The sequence below is a fragment of the Lepidothrix coronata genome, unplaced genomic scaffold (assembly GCF_001604755.1).
Source record: "Lepidothrix coronata isolate B3197 unplaced genomic scaffold, Lepidothrix_coronata-1.0 Scaffold21, whole genome shotgun sequence".
Taxonomy (NCBI): Eukaryota; Metazoa; Chordata; class Aves; order Passeriformes; family Pipridae; genus Lepidothrix; species Lepidothrix coronata.
Genome location: NW_016690201.1, coordinates 2206742 through 2223185, shown reverse-complemented (window position 1 = coordinate 2223185; position 16444 = coordinate 2206742). Strand labels below are relative to the sequence as shown.

Here is a 16444-nt window from a genome sequence, read left to right as displayed (position 1 = left end):
TTTCTAACAGCCTGTCTGCTACACACAGAACCTGCTGATTGTCCCTCCCTTTACCGAAAAGAAAAAAACACAGAAAAAGCCTAGAAGAAACAAACCACTTTTGCATAAAAATTGTATCAGGACCTTTCAGAAACATCAGCCTTACTTGGCAAGGACAAGATCATTGCAATGACTTACATCATTATATTTACTCACCTTCTTAAGATTGCCTGAAGCTAAAGAATTCAAATTCTTAGGTGGATGAACTTGAATATGAAGAAATGAAGGCAGGAAATTAAAGAGTTAGTAGCTCCAAATCATGCAGTTAATTAAATGAAGGCTGGAGGAGGAATAAGCATGGAGCAAATCACTACTCAACTCAAAATTTCTGATCTTAAAAAAATTAGGGCCCTACAGATTTGAAAGGATTGAGTTCACCTTCTGCAACCTCTATTCTTCCTTGTTGCCTGTCAGCTGTTCTTGGTGGAGGAGACAGGGAAAGTAGTATTTGCAAGAGTGCACCTAGTTGATTGCTGCTCCACAGTTACTTCTGTATTGGCCTTACACATCTCAGAAGAAAGGAGTGACTAAGCCTTAAGCTCTCTCTTTATGTGACCAATTGTATCTTCAGCTTCCTGACAGAGGATTGCACCTACACTTAGGTGGCACCTGGAAAATGAATGTAAAGTGCCAGAAGTTTATTATTGCACCTCCTCCTGTGTCTCCAGACATCTGCATAGAACAACCACCACAAGGAACAGCCTCTTCCTTATTCATGAAGGCTTGAAAAAAGGCTAATTATTACTTCCATATGTGAATTCCATAATCAGCAAGAGACCCGCAAAGAAATTCCACCACTGAACAGTTTTTCCAAATATGATTTTTAATTGAGATATCCAGGACATGTTTTATTCCACAAAAACAGTTTTCACATTACAAGACTGAAGGCACATATTTGTGAATCCATGGGGCAAAATTTGACACTCTTGTGTAGACACCTGGGAAATTTGGTCTTCCACATCCATAACCCCAGCTCACTATGCCAGTCAAAAACCATTTTCCGTCTCCATTCCTTTGACACGACAATGGTCCGCCGGAATCACCCTAAAAATAACAGATTGAGTTGTATGTGTTTACAGTGAAGTATAAAAACTAGGGGAAAATCCACAGCAGATGTTTTGCCTGAGCAATTCCAACAGTGATTATAATTTCATATTCACATAGTTCAAACCATCGATACTTTGTTATTTGTAAACAGATGGATTGCACAGTTGTACCAAAGTTTGCTCTTTCACAAGAAAGAAGGCTAACTCTCCCTCTCTAAATACACTAAAGATATTACTTTTCATGGACTAGATTTGAAATTCAAATTTTTTTTTCCTAGCTTCAAACTCACAGCTAGACCCCAAATCTGCTCCTTGCTATGTATGTAAATTCATAGATTACACACAAACAACTCAAAAAATAGTAAGCTTTTAAAAAAAAATAAATACAATAAATAAAATAAAATATTTAATAATTATATAACTTCTCTCAAATTAAAGGTAAATGGAAACAGATTGAATCCCTCAATTGTTTTGTGTTTGTGTTTTTTTTTAGTTTAAAGAAGGAAAAAGAGCCTAAGTGTTGTCCTCTAGTAGATACAAGTCAACAAACAACTAACAAGTTCAGGTGTATGCAATGTCTTTGCAATTAGATCAGTTAAAGTGAAGTCTGTAACAGACTTCAAGGTTTTATACACTATGTCATAATGCCGTAATACAGGACAAAGCAACTACGACTCTCCTTTTATAGGATGTTCTTGTACAAATACATTGGCAGAGCTTCAGGTAAAAAAAAAAAAAGTGCCACCATTTGGGGAAAATTGCTTGGACCAAGCTTATACTTTCCTGTAAGAATCTGCTGTACACACAATATCTCTGAAAAAGACACCAAGTAGCAAGTTAAACCTTACCAAAACACTGAATGCAAGAAGCAATTTACAAAAGCAAAAAGTGAGTTGGCAAAATTCAATGTTTTGCAAGAGAAGTGCCTTCCTTCTAGACATACATTTTGACAGAGCTAGAAAACTATTTTCTCTTAGTGTTATAGCATGTTAGGAAGGCAGGTTGGAAGGGACCTCTTCCTAGGTGCCAAGGTGGCACCTCTGCTCAAAGAAGGATTAACTTGAATTGCCTGACAAAAATGTCAAGAATTTAGAAGAAAACTTTTTCCTTCCTTGACAATTAAGATTTTACATTTACTGAGGTCAAATTTTCAATTTTTTTCTTTAATTCCTAGGACAAAAGAGAAGTGGAACACCAGCATTTTTCACACATTTTGATCAGCTCTAACTGCCAGACACAGCCACAAATCCTTTGCCCTTACAAAAACACAGCCAGAAGACCTGTAAATTATGCTTTTGCTTGGCTATATTTTGAGTGGCCTTACAGAAACAAAGTAGCTGCAGAAACAAATTCTCCAGTTAGTGAAAACAATGCTTAATATCAATGGTCTCGCTAACCTCTAAAAAGCAGCTGGTGCATTATACTCCCTCAAAACCCTCAGACATTCCTTGCCTGAGACCCATTGTAGTCTCTCTGACTTCTACATAGATCAGTGAAAGCTAGAACATTCCAGATCTCATAATTAAAAAATGGTTTTATTATTATTTTAGCAGAAAATTAACTACTATTTTAGTAGTAGGTTTATGTAAGTTCAATATAACATCTGTAATATGAAATGTTATATAAATACATATTGTATGTACACACACACAGACACACGCAGAGTTTTACTACCATTCTCTAGAAGTAAATTCAGAACCTCACATTTATTATCTTTCAGCTTTTTTAGATCAGAAATAATTTACATTTGGAAAATTTATGCCCAATTATCATTGTCTCATTATACACTCCAAGTTGGAAGGGAGGGATCCTGAAAAGAGACAAGCTAGTTTATAATTTTTTTCTTCAACTGAGAGCTTCTTATGCCAAAAATTGCCTGACTTCAAGTTGTTATTGGGACTTGCAAATTGATTGGCTTTTGGCCTGCAAGTGAAACTTAGTGATGCTACTTGTGCACATAAAGCAGCAGAACTCTGAAAGCACCCAGAGGAGAGACTTGCTGACAGACAATTCTTATATTGCTCTTTTTCAGAACTGAAACATACTGACCACAAAGTGGTCTGCCACTCAATTCGTACACCTCATCATGCAACAATGAAAGACAAGATACGCTCTATGCAAAGTGTGCTGAGATACATACTTTACACCCATCTCTTTTCCCAGACAATAGCCCAGCACAAAACATCCTAGCTGTGATAATCCCATATGTGGAATGACATAATGTCTGGTCAATAATTTCTACCTCCGCTTTCTGAAGAACTGCTGAACCTTCATCATCTGGAAAACAGATTCAAAGAAGGGTGATTCAACAGAGCTTAGCATTTTACTCATCTATTGAAACAGAAAACTAATCTTCAGAAAATATCCACAGATACTTTAGATCACTGAGTTTATTTCAGATTCCAAACAACTGCAATAGAGCAGAATGCTTCTTCTAATAGGCAATTGTATAATGTGGTTTTGGTCCTTTAGACACACCAAATACAATGGCATAATCACTAGGGTTGGCCAAAAAGTTTTTTATTTGCTTTTTGCAAAAATGCTTCAACACTTCCTTATTTGTTCTCTTCTTATTTTTAAAAGGAAATAGGATTTTACGAAGGTATTTGGATCATTACATGACAGATTTGCAGTTAGGGCAGTATATCTGAAGGAGCCAAATCCAAGATTAAGATTATGAGTCAGAGTTTCAGAATGCAAGTTTTGGCAGCATTAAGAACTTGGACATTTCTCAAAATTCAGTTCTCTCTATCTGAAAGATTTGGTAAAACACCTCTTTGCTGTAAGATACATACTTTCAGAAAAACAGAATTAAATCTAATTGTCCCCTCCTTTTAATGCAAAAGGTCCAATTTCATCACCAGCTGATCCTCTCAAAATCTGGGTACAGCCAAAGAAACCTCCCCTGTATATTCAATTATGAAAGTGTTGGTTTACATAACAAAGCTCTGTTTCAGGATTTGATAAAGCTAGTACAATGTATACTTTAACATTACTTAAAAGACTGATTTGGTACTTGTATAGTGTAGAATGATGAAGGGAATAGATGAAAATTAGGGGGAAAAAACCACTTTTTTTTTTTTGAGGCATTGCATTTTAAGTAACCAGCTTTTACATTGCACATATGACTAACCAGCAGCCCAAAGAGAGAAACCACACCATGCATCCTATCTCAGTCAGGTGGTTGCTCTTGGTTTTCAACCATATATTTGCTCACAGCTATTTATAGAGAGGCTGGATGTAAGTTAGCATGTGGGAATCCTGGCTGTGAGCAGCAAGTCCAAACACTGGAGGTTAATTACCTGCTGCTGCCACCTTTCACCTTGCACAGTGGCAGCAGCCCCGAGAGGGCAGGTGAGGCTGGCCCTGGGAAGGTGCAGACAAACCACCTGGCCCATGTCCCTGCAGTGCCACGATTTATGCTAAGGGAAGGCATCACACCCACACTGGAAGGGCTTTAGGAAGGTGGCCATGGGAGGGGTGGAAGGTACCACCATTCCCACAAGGGAAGAGGCAGGTCAGGACAAGCTGCTGGGAAGGCCAGCCCTACCCCTGCCACGGGGCAGTCCATGATTACAGTGTGGCCGTTATGTCAAGCCGCACTCCGAGGACAGAGCTGGCACCTCACAGCCAGGGTCAGCACCACAGGGCTGCTCAGCCTGCAGAGGCTGAAGGTGAGAGAAGAAAGACAGCAATTTCATCTCCGTGCAACAAGCAGCACAGGCTCCAAGGGTAACAAAGGCAAAAAACAGCACCACATTATTTCAGATTAAGTGTAGCTCCTTGCAAGTCTTAGCTAACAACATGACCCAGAAGGGTTTCAGATCCATAGGACCACTAGCCAATTTTCCTGAACACATGGAGGTACATGCACAAGGCACCTACTTGCATAGGACAGAAAATTCAAAACACTATTATTTTCTGCACACCTCAGCAACACACAAAAGCTGGTGTCCTGCACACCCACACACACATACCAGCTGTGAAGGCTGCTGTTTACCTGGGGGAAAAAATTAGCTCAACTGAAGGGATAAAACTCACCTGTTTCCTGCTTTTGGCCCCAGCCTGTTATCCAGCACTTGTCACCACTGCGGACTTTATGGGAAAAGGGAGGCACACAGATTGGCTGGATGACATGGCTCATTGTGTCCGGCCACGGCTTGCTCAGCTGCAGCAGCGCAATGTCGTAGTCGTAGTTCCTGCTGTTGTAGTATTCATGGACTATGATCCGTCTCACGGCAGATACAAACTTTGCACGGCCTTGCATTTGCATCCCCATGTGGGCTCGCCATGCTCTGGGGTCAGCCAGCCTGCTTGGGAGCACACAGTGAAGGCATTTCTTTAAAAAGTACCCCAAAACACCTGCAGGCAGCAGGGCAGGCAGCACCTCCATGCAATTCAAACTCAGGGATCTAAAGGCATTTGTGGATGCTGGTCGTGTTTGGGACAGAGTCAGAGGGAAGATTGCTTACTTGCTCCCTTGAAAGCAGTGAGCTGCAGACACGAGCCATTCTTTTGAAATCACTGATGCTCCACAGTAAGCAGCTCCCACAAAATGAAGGCTGACCTGCCAGGGCCATTCACCTTCCTTGGTGTTTGAGCCACCTACAATCCTAGAGATGAGATTGCTGATCTTGCTACTGCCACAACCTGCAAGGGATATTTCAGGTTATAAACCCCATCCCTAGTGCTTTTTCTTCAGTGAGAGGGCTTCCCACACAGGGCATGAAACAATCTTGAACTTTGAAATGTTTGGAATCTGTTTCCTTGCCCTGTTCTAATCTATTTGGCTGCTCTATTACTGAAACAAGAGGTGACTCCAAGTCAAAAAAGGCACTGCTCTAGAAAAATTCCTTTTCTAGCTCTGCTACAGGAATTGACCTCTGAATGTTTCTTATGTCAGCAACGTCAGAGGATCCATTGATTTAATAAGCATCCCAATGAATATATAAAAACAGACAGTACCTTATCTCTTTTTGATACTGTCAGCCCTGACCGGAAGTACACCATCAGTAAGGAAGTTCAGTGTCATCAGAACACTTATTTCTTACCAAAACAGTGGGAGTGATACAAGAAAAATGTATGTGGAGATTAGACATTTGTTACTTCAGAAATAAGGTGGTTCAATCATTAATTTGTATGGAAATAACTGACAGTCTGTCAATGCCGTCTATTAGTAACAGGTGAAGAAGTCATATCTCAGCACAAAAAGCTGTACTCTAATTTGAAAAGCAAGGAAGAAAGACCCTTCTGTAGGGCCTTGTGTCCATCCCTAGTGCCTGCATGTAAAGCTTCTGCTCAAGAGTTTTAGTCCCACACAGAGGTGTTAATCTTTCTGAACACTTTCCTGCACACAGACAAAAAGTCAAATGCAGCATTAATGTTTCCAGACAAAAGTAGTCATACGGCTAGTCTTTTAAGATATCCTACTCTATCCAAGGCAGGTGCTGGCAGATTTGAAATACAGGTAACATGCCAGAAGCAGCTGAGGGCCAGGCAAAATCATAAAATCATAGAATGGTTTGGGTTGGAATGGACCTTGAAGATCATCTAGTTCCAATCCCCCTGTCATGTTCAGGGACATCTTCCACTAGAAGAGGTTGCTCAGGGCCCCATCCAACCTGGTCTTGAATACTTCCAGGGATGGGGCATCCTCTTCTCCAGGCAACCTGTTCCAGTGAGTCAGGACCCTCACAGTGAAGAATTTTTTCCTTATACCTAATCTAAATCTATCATTTGTCAATATAAAGCCATTTCCCCTTGTGCTGTCACTACACGCCCTTATGAAAAGTCCCTCTCCAGCTCTCTTGTAGGCCCCCTTCAGGTACTAGAAGGTGCTAAAAGGTCTCCCTAAAGCCCTCTCTTCTTGCTGAAAATCCCCAGCTCTCAGCCTGTCTTCATATGAGAGGTGGCTCCAGCCTTCGGATCATCTTTGTGGACCTCCTTTGGACTTGTTTCAACAGGTCTATGTTATATACCTCAAATACCTGAAAGCATTCAGTTTAAGCAACTAATCCTAATCCCACTTTTATTGCTACTGCAGTAACAATAATCTGTTCACTTTAGAGCAAAGCAAACTGAAGAGGTTGTACAGAGGTTACTTTAGAAAGATTTGAGACTAGAACATAGCTTGATACTATGAAATACTGGGGTTTTCACCATCAGGAGGAGCGAGAGAAAGTGAAAAATTTGTGGGTTTTATCTCATTGCAGCTGTATCATCCCCAAGTCCGAATACAGTCTGACTTCAACAGAAGTACCTGACATCACTGCAGGCAGCAAAAACGCTGCCTCACCAGCTAGCCAAGTTCACTCTGCAGTTAACTCTGCTTCCCCAATCCTTAACACAGCTACAATAAGCAGCACAGCTGTCTAAGACTCCCCATGTCTTAGACTGTAAAACTCACCCTCTCACAAGAACTTAGGAAATTCTGCAAGCAGACCTGCAGTGAACTGATAGCTGATCATTACCCCACTACTATAGAGAGAATGCAATAAAAACTCAGTACCTGCAGCATGAGTTGTACCCACTCCAAAACAGGAATAAAGGGCTTTATTGCACAAAAAGTTCAAAGTTCAAAAAGATGAATGTTTGAGAGGAACTTACTGCAGCTGTTCTCATCGCTTCCATCAACACAGTCCACAGTCCCATCACATTTTGCATATTGTTTCCTAATGCAAATATTATTCCTGCACTTAAATGTGTGGTTTGTGCAAGGAATACCTGAAATAGTTGTGGAGAAAAAAAAAAAAAAAAGAAAACTGTTGGCTCAGCTTAACATGTGAAGAAATGTGTGCACAGATAAAAGATTCATACATGTATTAATTGATAGGAGGGAACAGAGCAAAAAAAAAGCACTTTGAATGGGATGGCTTAAGTCAACCTCTACTTAGAATAAACTTTTCAAGTAGAATTGCAACAATATCAAGGTGTACATCAATTTGGACAAGTTTGAACTAAGGTTTTGTCCCATCCTTTCCCATAGCACTAGTGAACATGGATATAGTAGCAAAAATTTAGATGTACAGTGTGAGGCTAGAAAGAGAAAACATCCAGGGTTCTGGAAAGAAGCTCTCCTTTATATTTCAGTATTAAATGTGAAATGAAAGATTGTAGTGAAAGCAGTATTATTAACTGTATTCAGTAAAACTGCAAACCCTAGGCTTGGCATTTTTCTATTTCCCTGTGGCTTGCAATAAATGAAGCCACTCAAACCCAATCTATTTTTCTTGTCAATACACAGAAGTATCATCTAACCATTTACACAGACTGTCTAGTCAGACAGGTCAAAACCTTGCCTTCAAAAAGGTCACTTGCAGCACTTACCAATTGTGCTCCCTTTCATGTCATGGTGTTAATTTATTCTAAAAAGTCCAAGAAAGGTCTGATTCAAGACTTTCATGGGCCTACTGCTAAATTTATAGTTTCCATAGAATTTTAAACACATTAACCTTATAACCCTGAAAATTGCTCCAGATAAGCTATCATTTTTATAGTTATTTTACAGATGGTGAAACAGATCCAGGAAATAAATTGCACAGCTTATGCTTTAAAGAGATAAAAGCAGGGATTCAAGCTTCAAATTCCTAGATCCCCATCCTGCACCCAAAGTACTTAATTCTTCTGCCAGTATTTTGCTGAAACAGGTGTTCGTGAGCTCATTTAAAAAAATAAATAGTTTAAAATCAATAAGGACTTGTTTCTAAGCATTTTAGAAAATTAAACAGAATTATATAGCCTGAGTGAAGTTTGATAGTGCCTCTCAACTCTTTGAATGTAGCATCCAGAATTCAAGTCAGGGGAAGATAGATAATAAAAGAGAGAAAATAAAATATTTAAGAGAGCAGTCTTACTGTGGGTGCAGTTCTGCTCATCTTTTCCATTCTCACAATCACTTACTCCATTGCAGGCAACCAAATTATCCTGTATTGCGAAGCTGGAGTTACAGTTCCATTCAGGGACAACTTCAAAAACATAAGTCAAATCAGGTATAGAAGCATGCTTGTCAATGCTGACACTATTCTTCTGACTATTTCTGAGTACCACTTCAAACCTTCACTGCATGGTACAAGGATGGGTGTGAGTGCCACATTATGTGTGCGGGAAATAAAGTGCAGGAAATAAAGTGCAGGAAATAAAGTGCAGGAAATAAAGTGCAGGAAATAAAGTGCAGGAAATAAAGTGCAGGAAATAAAGTGCAGGAAATAAAGTGCAGGAGTTCAGTGACTTCCCCAGTTCACACATTGCCCCGGGCAGAGTTGGACAAGTTCTAACTCGCTTTCATCATGGACATTTAGTATCACTTTCATGTACTCTATTCACCCCCATTTGTCACTTCCCCTACAAAAATAACTCATCTCAAAATGGAACAGAACTTAACTAATAATTACCAACATTTATGACATGAAGAAAAACTAAAATATAATCTATTACAGCTGGTTTTGCACATCCAAATTTCTTCCTTGTGCTCTCCAGTGCCACATTTCTTCATTCTTGGTTTTGTCTCTTGCCAATTAACTATTACTTAAGCAATGGAGACTGACTTATAGTCTGTACCTGGACATACAAAGGAAGCTGAAAACATCTTTTTTTTTTCCCCCTAAAAATTTCACCCTGTTTCAGCTGCCTTCTAAGAAAAGATAATTCATTCATTTCCAGTCAAGATCTCTAATAAGTGAATACAAACCACAAAAGAGTTCATCGCTTTCATCAAAGCAGTTGTTTATGCCATCACAGCGCTGTAGCTGCTGGATGCACAAGCCAGTAGAACACTTGAAATATCCAGGTGGACATGCTGGAGGTTAAAAAAAGAAAAAACAACTTCAAAATTTTCTTTTCCCAAATATTGCCAGCTCTTTCCATTTTACAGTCACTAAGCTATTCCAAGGAATGACCTAAATGTAATAGAACTGAGTACATTGCCAGCACTTAAACTGAATTCAAATGTTTAAAACTGGGATTTGAAGAAGAGGAAAAAATATCCTTAAAGTTCCAATTCAGCTGTTCCTGGAATAGGTATCACAGGCTCACTAGGGCTGGCCCAAATCAGCCAGTGTTTTATGACACAACATGAGACTGCTTAGAATGCTGTCTTCTTCTAAAGGACAGTCTCACTTCCAATAACCAAAATTTGCAGCACTTCACAACTTTGGTAAGTAACCTGCATGGTGCTGAGGTATGAACTACATCAATGCTTCCTTTTAAAATAAACACGAAATAAGCAGTTGATTATTTGATACACTCTCTTCATTACCTGGAAGCCTTTGTAGTAAGAGAAACATCACAAAAAAAAATGTTGGGGATGAAAACAAAGAGGAACAGCAGACTTCAATTGACCGCACCATGGTCATAGCCACACAGGAAACTTTAAGGACTGTGCAGAAGAGAGCAGACTGCAGGAAACCAGAGCATGCTGCACATGCCCACAAACCTTAGATGCACAGCCTTGATGAGCTAGAAAAGGCTCTTTGTTTGCTAGTCATCTGATGTAGTAAGATCAGAAAAGAAAATGAACTAAAACCCAACAGGTAAGTTCCTTTATTAAGTCCTAGTGGACCCCAAGAAAACGATGCTTCACAGGTCTGAAATGTAAAGCGGGGTTGAAAAGATAAAATCCATCTTACGCTGGCTGATGTTGTAGCTGCCATACTCCACCAGAAGTGGTTTCTCAGAGACCTTCGAACTGCACTGAAGCTCGACATGGACAGCAGAACTTGTAATGTGGAAGACTGTTTGGTGATCAACATAGTAACCGCAGTACCTAAAAATGTTCAGCGGAGTTCTAAGCAGCCTTCACGTGAAAATTGCCTTACATGCAATTTAAATGTCAACAACACTGAAATTCAGCAGTACAGTCAGCTGCCATTCGTTAATTAAGAACCAAAACCTGAAGCAGTACACAAATCCCCCAAAATGCTGGTCATAATCCTTCGTGACCACACACACGCAAGCACAAAGTTTTGCCAAAAAGTCTAGAAGAACAGAGATGTAACAAACATGGGTACTTTTGTCACCATTTCTTATATCTGTTTTCAAAGGATTTTGATTTTTAAGAAGACTCAAGTAAGTTTGGTGTGAGGGTAAATGTTAGCACAGTGGGACAGCAAATTTAGCTTCTCTGATTTTGAGGATTGCTTCTAAAGAATAGTGCAGAAAGAGATTGGCATAAAATTGGTCCAACTTCATTTAAGGCAGAGGGGAATAGATTTACAGAAACTGAAAATATTCTTAAGTAGTCACCTAGCTTTCCTCCACTATAAACATTCTGGAAATTTACCTTTGAATGTCATGCCTTCAAATAACTAGTCTTAAAAATAATCTACTTCAAGCTGTCATTTTGGCAAAGAGGTTCCTTGGACTTCAGCCTAGGCACCACCTGGTTGAGAGAAACCTAAATGTTCCCTGATATCAGTAAACATTTAATTCATCCACTGCTAATGAATTCTAATATCCCTTCCCATCAAAGATGTTGCAACTAGCATTTAGATGCAGCTCTAGATGGGGGGGATACAAAAAAACCCCCCAAACAAACAAACAAAAAACCTCACAAAACCCCCAACAAAAAAACCCCAAGCAAACAAAACCACAAAAAAACCAAACCCCAAAATGAAAACAAACAAACAAAACCTGTTTAACAAGGAAAAGGTTGTTGGATCGTTATTTAAAAATTGGAGACAGTTTTAAACCAGTGAACATTGACAGTACAGGTTGTTCTAGAGGCAGAAATAAGGACCCCCTCCTCTGTTCAACAAACTGCCTCAAAAATACAGCACTTATGAGAAGAAAATCTTTCAGATTCCTGCCAAAAAAAGTACTTATGAGTCTAAACAGATTTAAGAGCAGAAGCAGCAGTATTGATTTTTAGCACACTTGGCACACACGCTTGCTCGACAGCACTGCAAGGACACACATTGCTGCTAGAATAAACACGAAGAACATGAAAATGGATTGTTGTATTGTTAAATGGACTAGTGGACTATTAATCAGAGGTAAATATTTCCCTCATGTATTTTGGCCACATCAGGCATTGCACCAGGACTACTCTTCATGTCAACGAATGCAGACAAATTGGTCAGTGATTTCCATGTGGACGGGTGTTGCCTACGTGTCCTGTGCATCCCAGTGAGGTGGGATTTCAAAAATGAAACATCCTGTTAACAGATGTAGGAGATTCTGTTCCAGCAGTGCAAAAAAATAAAGGAAGAAAATAATTTAAAAAGTAGACTCTGCCTAGACATCCTGAATGCAGATGCAAAAAAACCCAGTTAATTTTACAGCTTTCTACTATAGAAAAATTAATTGTAAAAAAATCAAAAAAACAAAAACCAACCAACAAACAAAAACCAAACAACAAAAAAACCAAGCCACCAAACAAACAAGCAAACAGAAAAGGGAAAACCAAGCCAACAAAAAACCACAGCCAAAACACCAGATCTACCAGGTCTATGAGTTGAACACAGAATATTCTGAGTTGGAAAGGACCCACAAATATCACCAGGTCCAACTCTTAAGTGAATGGTCCATAGAGGAATCAAACCCACAACCTTGCTGTTATTAGCACCATGCTCTAACCAACTGGGCTAATCTCAGAGTGCAGACTTCCTACTACAGGAAGTCTAATTCTCACTCATTTTAACGTCCATCACCAATGCTCCCAACCTAAACCAGCTTGTCAAAGTACATAGCAGAATGCCATCTAACCATCTGATTGCTCTCAATTAGCCCATGGACATTTTCTGCATTTCTCCTTCTGTCGGTGACTTTGACACCTTCCCTCCAACAAACCTTAGCACCATTTTAAAAACAGTTGCACTCTGCATTGACCACTTGTCAGCCACATAAAACAACCTCATCTCGCCAGAAGCAGAGGATATCTGTGCCCATCTGTGAAAGAGCTGAAACAGGTACACTGAGGGACCCATCTCCTATACACAGTGAAAAATGCCATATGCTCATGGGATTTGTAAGACAAAGCCACTGATCTTTAGGAGCCTTCTGCTGGAGTTTTACTAACCATATATCTCCATGTCCAAGGCAAATGGAGGTTGCAACGCACCATCTGTAACTCTGTGCCATTGATACTGAGAGAAACTAATTAAGGGGATTCTGTCCCACATGTTGAGGAGGGAATGGGGATGAGCAGATACATGCATCCTGTAGCAGAAACAATGGGATGTCGGAACAACAGTTTTAAGAACAGTAAAGCACTGTCAAACTCTGTGTTCACATAAACCTCTAATGTTTTGCTTACAGAGACTCATTGATATTTCTGCCCCCGAGAATTTTAGCAAAAGCAGTTCATCAGCTTTAACTTCTTTGACTAGGCAGTGGAACATCTGTATGTCCACTGGAAGAAAAACGAGGGAGAACTGTATGGTTGTGTTCAGTGTCTCTGGGTAGATAAAGCTGTTCCTGAAGGTCTGAAGGAACCTTATCTGCACCATCTTCTCAGTAGGAGTCTTTACTAATATCAGTATCCTGAAGCTTCTTAACCTTTTTTACCTGAGATAACAGCATTCTATAAGCTGCAATTGCAGAAAGCTGAAAGGTGGGGTCCCCTCAATCCCCATTTCATTAACCATTAAAATGGGGAAAAAAGAAAATAAAATAACACAACATTTCATGCTTTAAATCATACTATTTTTCCTTGAGAAGTAAACACAGAACAGAAAGTCAGAAGTTCAAAAGCCTTATTTTCAGTGAAAGAGACACTTTCAAAGGAAATCTTGTCTTAGTCTACACATATTATCAGCAACTTACAACAGAAATCAGGAACATGTGTTCTTGTGCAGTACTTCAAAAGTAGTCCTAAGTGCACTTCTAAGTGTTACACTCTGACATTTCGTTCTATGGAATGTATAATTGGTAGGCTTATTGAAAAACTTCTCTTTTAGATAGAGAATCCTTACAATATGAACCCATTATCATTTTTTCATCCAGTTTTTGCCTTTATTTGATATCTCAGCCCTCCCAAATATCCTGAATCCTTACAATTCCATCATAAAAAGAACACAAAAAAACCCCACAAGCACATCAAATGTGTTGTGTTTTGACCGGTGTTTTTATGTGCCCATCTAGTCCAGCAACCAATCTCCATCAAGACACAATTTTAAGAGCTTCAAATTAAAATTTATCTGTCTAATTAGAAGATGGTATCAAAGAGTAGAGAAAGTTTTTCTCCTCTTTGCAATTCTTTCAGTTATACTCAGAGGCCTAATTGACTTTTCTTAGTTTCGGTAATGAGTTCAGAAACTCAGTTTCAAGAATAATCTTACAGAGGTTTCCATTTGAACAAAGTTAAAAAAATATAAAAAATCCTATGTGCAGTTTCTCTTTCAAGAGCCAGTGACTGGAATGAGGAAGCAGTTACTCTTCTCTTCCCAATCATCTCATTGCAACAGCTTTCACCAAGAAGTTAATTAGATTCGCCATCCTCTTGAGCAATTATAGAATTAAGTTACACTTAAAAGGTCTGTAGCAGACCCAGTTCATGACCCCAGAAAACCCAGAATTATTTTAGGGTTCACAGGACATCCATCTTCACCCAATTCTTTCAATTTCTCTCTCTCCAGAGAGTACCAAAGGCTCTTGTTTTCATGTTTCTGGTACTTTTCAATAGAAGTATATACAAAATTATACATACATATAAAATAAAGATTCTGTTACATCATCAGCTAAAATGAAAGAATGCTAGGACAAGGCAGTGAGTTATTTCTGTTTTTGTGGAAACCTTCTGAGTGAGCTGCAGTAGTAACGGGAAGGTTTACTTCTGCATGGATTATTAATGTAAGAGTATCAAAATACTTACATGTGTTCATTAATTTTCCACCACCCTCGCTCACAGCCTTTAATATTCTTCTCACTGATGGTATAGTTATGAAACTTCAGAGCTATACCAAGGCTCTTCTGTGGAGTCTGTTGTGAACAAGAAAGACAGTGAAAGGAGTCTTTTTCCTTTTGTGGACATAAACCACAAAAGTCTATAAACTTATCTCAGCAATCACAGACCTTGGCAGTGCCACACTCTGGGAGCTCTGAGCCAGCTCAGCAGCCAGCACTTGAGACACATGCCAGCTATTCAGTCTTGAGTAAAAGCAAAGGCTGGCACAGCCCCACCACAGCTGCAGGCTTTCTCCCCCTCTAGCCAATCGCCTTTTCATCTTCAGAAAGCCACTGGCCAAAGAAAGCAGCATTTGTATCAAGACCAAAACACTCAAACACAGCCAAGTTTACTTGTGTAGGGACACAGAGACCCACTGGACTTTAAGAGCTAAGATACTGCATGGAATAACTGTGTCGTGTTACCTCTAGCACAATACTGTAGTCTTCTTCTAGTACCTGCTCAGCCAAGCATTCTTTAGTACTTTACAAAACATTTTTAAGCCCAGCAATATCATGAGTGTTCATAATTAGTTAGAAGTTCCTCTATTAAAAGGAACAGAACCTTTTTGCAAGACAAGGCAATGTTCATTTAAAAACAAGGGCTGGTTCAGGGCAAAAATCCAGAAATGAAAATTTTTCTCCTCCTCTCTTGCAGAAAACATAATTTGGCAAATGAGGGAAGTTTTGTTATTGAATGACTGGAAAATTACACTGGTTTGAGCAATAACTCTTGCAAGTTGCCCATGTTGAGCGCCTAGAAACCTTTTCCTCAGAAGTCCAAGGTGAACTAAAGACATAACATTTAGCAAAAAAAACCCCCAAACCAAAATCCACACCTTATCATTCTAGAAAAGGAAGAGGCTGTAGGTCATGGCTAGCTGGACTTGATTTCTATTGGTGTGATTCAATATGGACAACGACTAGCTTTACAAGTCATGAGTAACATAAGCAGAAAGATGGGTAAATAGTGGACATCATCATATCTATTGCCATATTCCTTAGAGAAGAAAACACTGAAGGGCAAGCCCTAATTTTAGCAGCACTAATAGAGAAATATTCATGACAGAGAAGGCATGACAAAACTTTTTTAAACTGATGGAAATTTTCGCAATTTGCTTTCAGGAAAGTACCTGAAAAGACACCGAAAAAGGACACCAAGTTAAAAAAAGTCTGTGGGATTGTGCAGATAGGACAGACTATCCTGAAGACAAATTAAACATATTAGACATATGAGAAGACATCAGAGAAGTGGCAGTAATAACAAGGTTAGAGGAGTTTTTTGTACACAAGTTTCATCCAAATTTCTGAGAGTGGGAAGAGGAGAGTTAAAAACAGTCAAGTCTTATATTTGCTGATGTGAAGTAATTCTGCAGGCTGAACATCAAAACTTAGCTCTTCACCTTTACAACTAGACAGCTTGGGAACTATGTTCTCTCTCTTAAGAACAAATGCACAGAAAAAGAAAAAAGAAAAAACTT

At 39.3% G+C, this 16444-nt stretch overlaps 1 protein-coding gene across 1 annotated transcript in view; it reads right to left on the bottom strand.

Moving 5' to 3' along the window:
• Nucleotides 1-844: 844 nt before the first annotated feature.
• TMPRSS7 (transmembrane protease, serine 7) overlaps nt 845-16444 on the bottom strand; it is a 30227-nt gene continuing 14627 nt past the window's right edge. Inside the window, 9 exon segments of the mRNA XM_017807880.1 lie at nt 845-1083; nt 3226-3362; nt 5127-5395; nt 5558-5735; nt 7692-7808; nt 8939-9049; nt 9772-9879; nt 10709-10845; nt 14893-14999. Coding sequence (XP_017663369.1) covers nt 913-1083; nt 3226-3362; nt 5127-5395; nt 5558-5735; nt 7692-7808; nt 8939-9049; nt 9772-9879; nt 10709-10845; nt 14893-14999 — 1335 coding nt within the window. The 3' untranslated portion in view covers nt 845-912.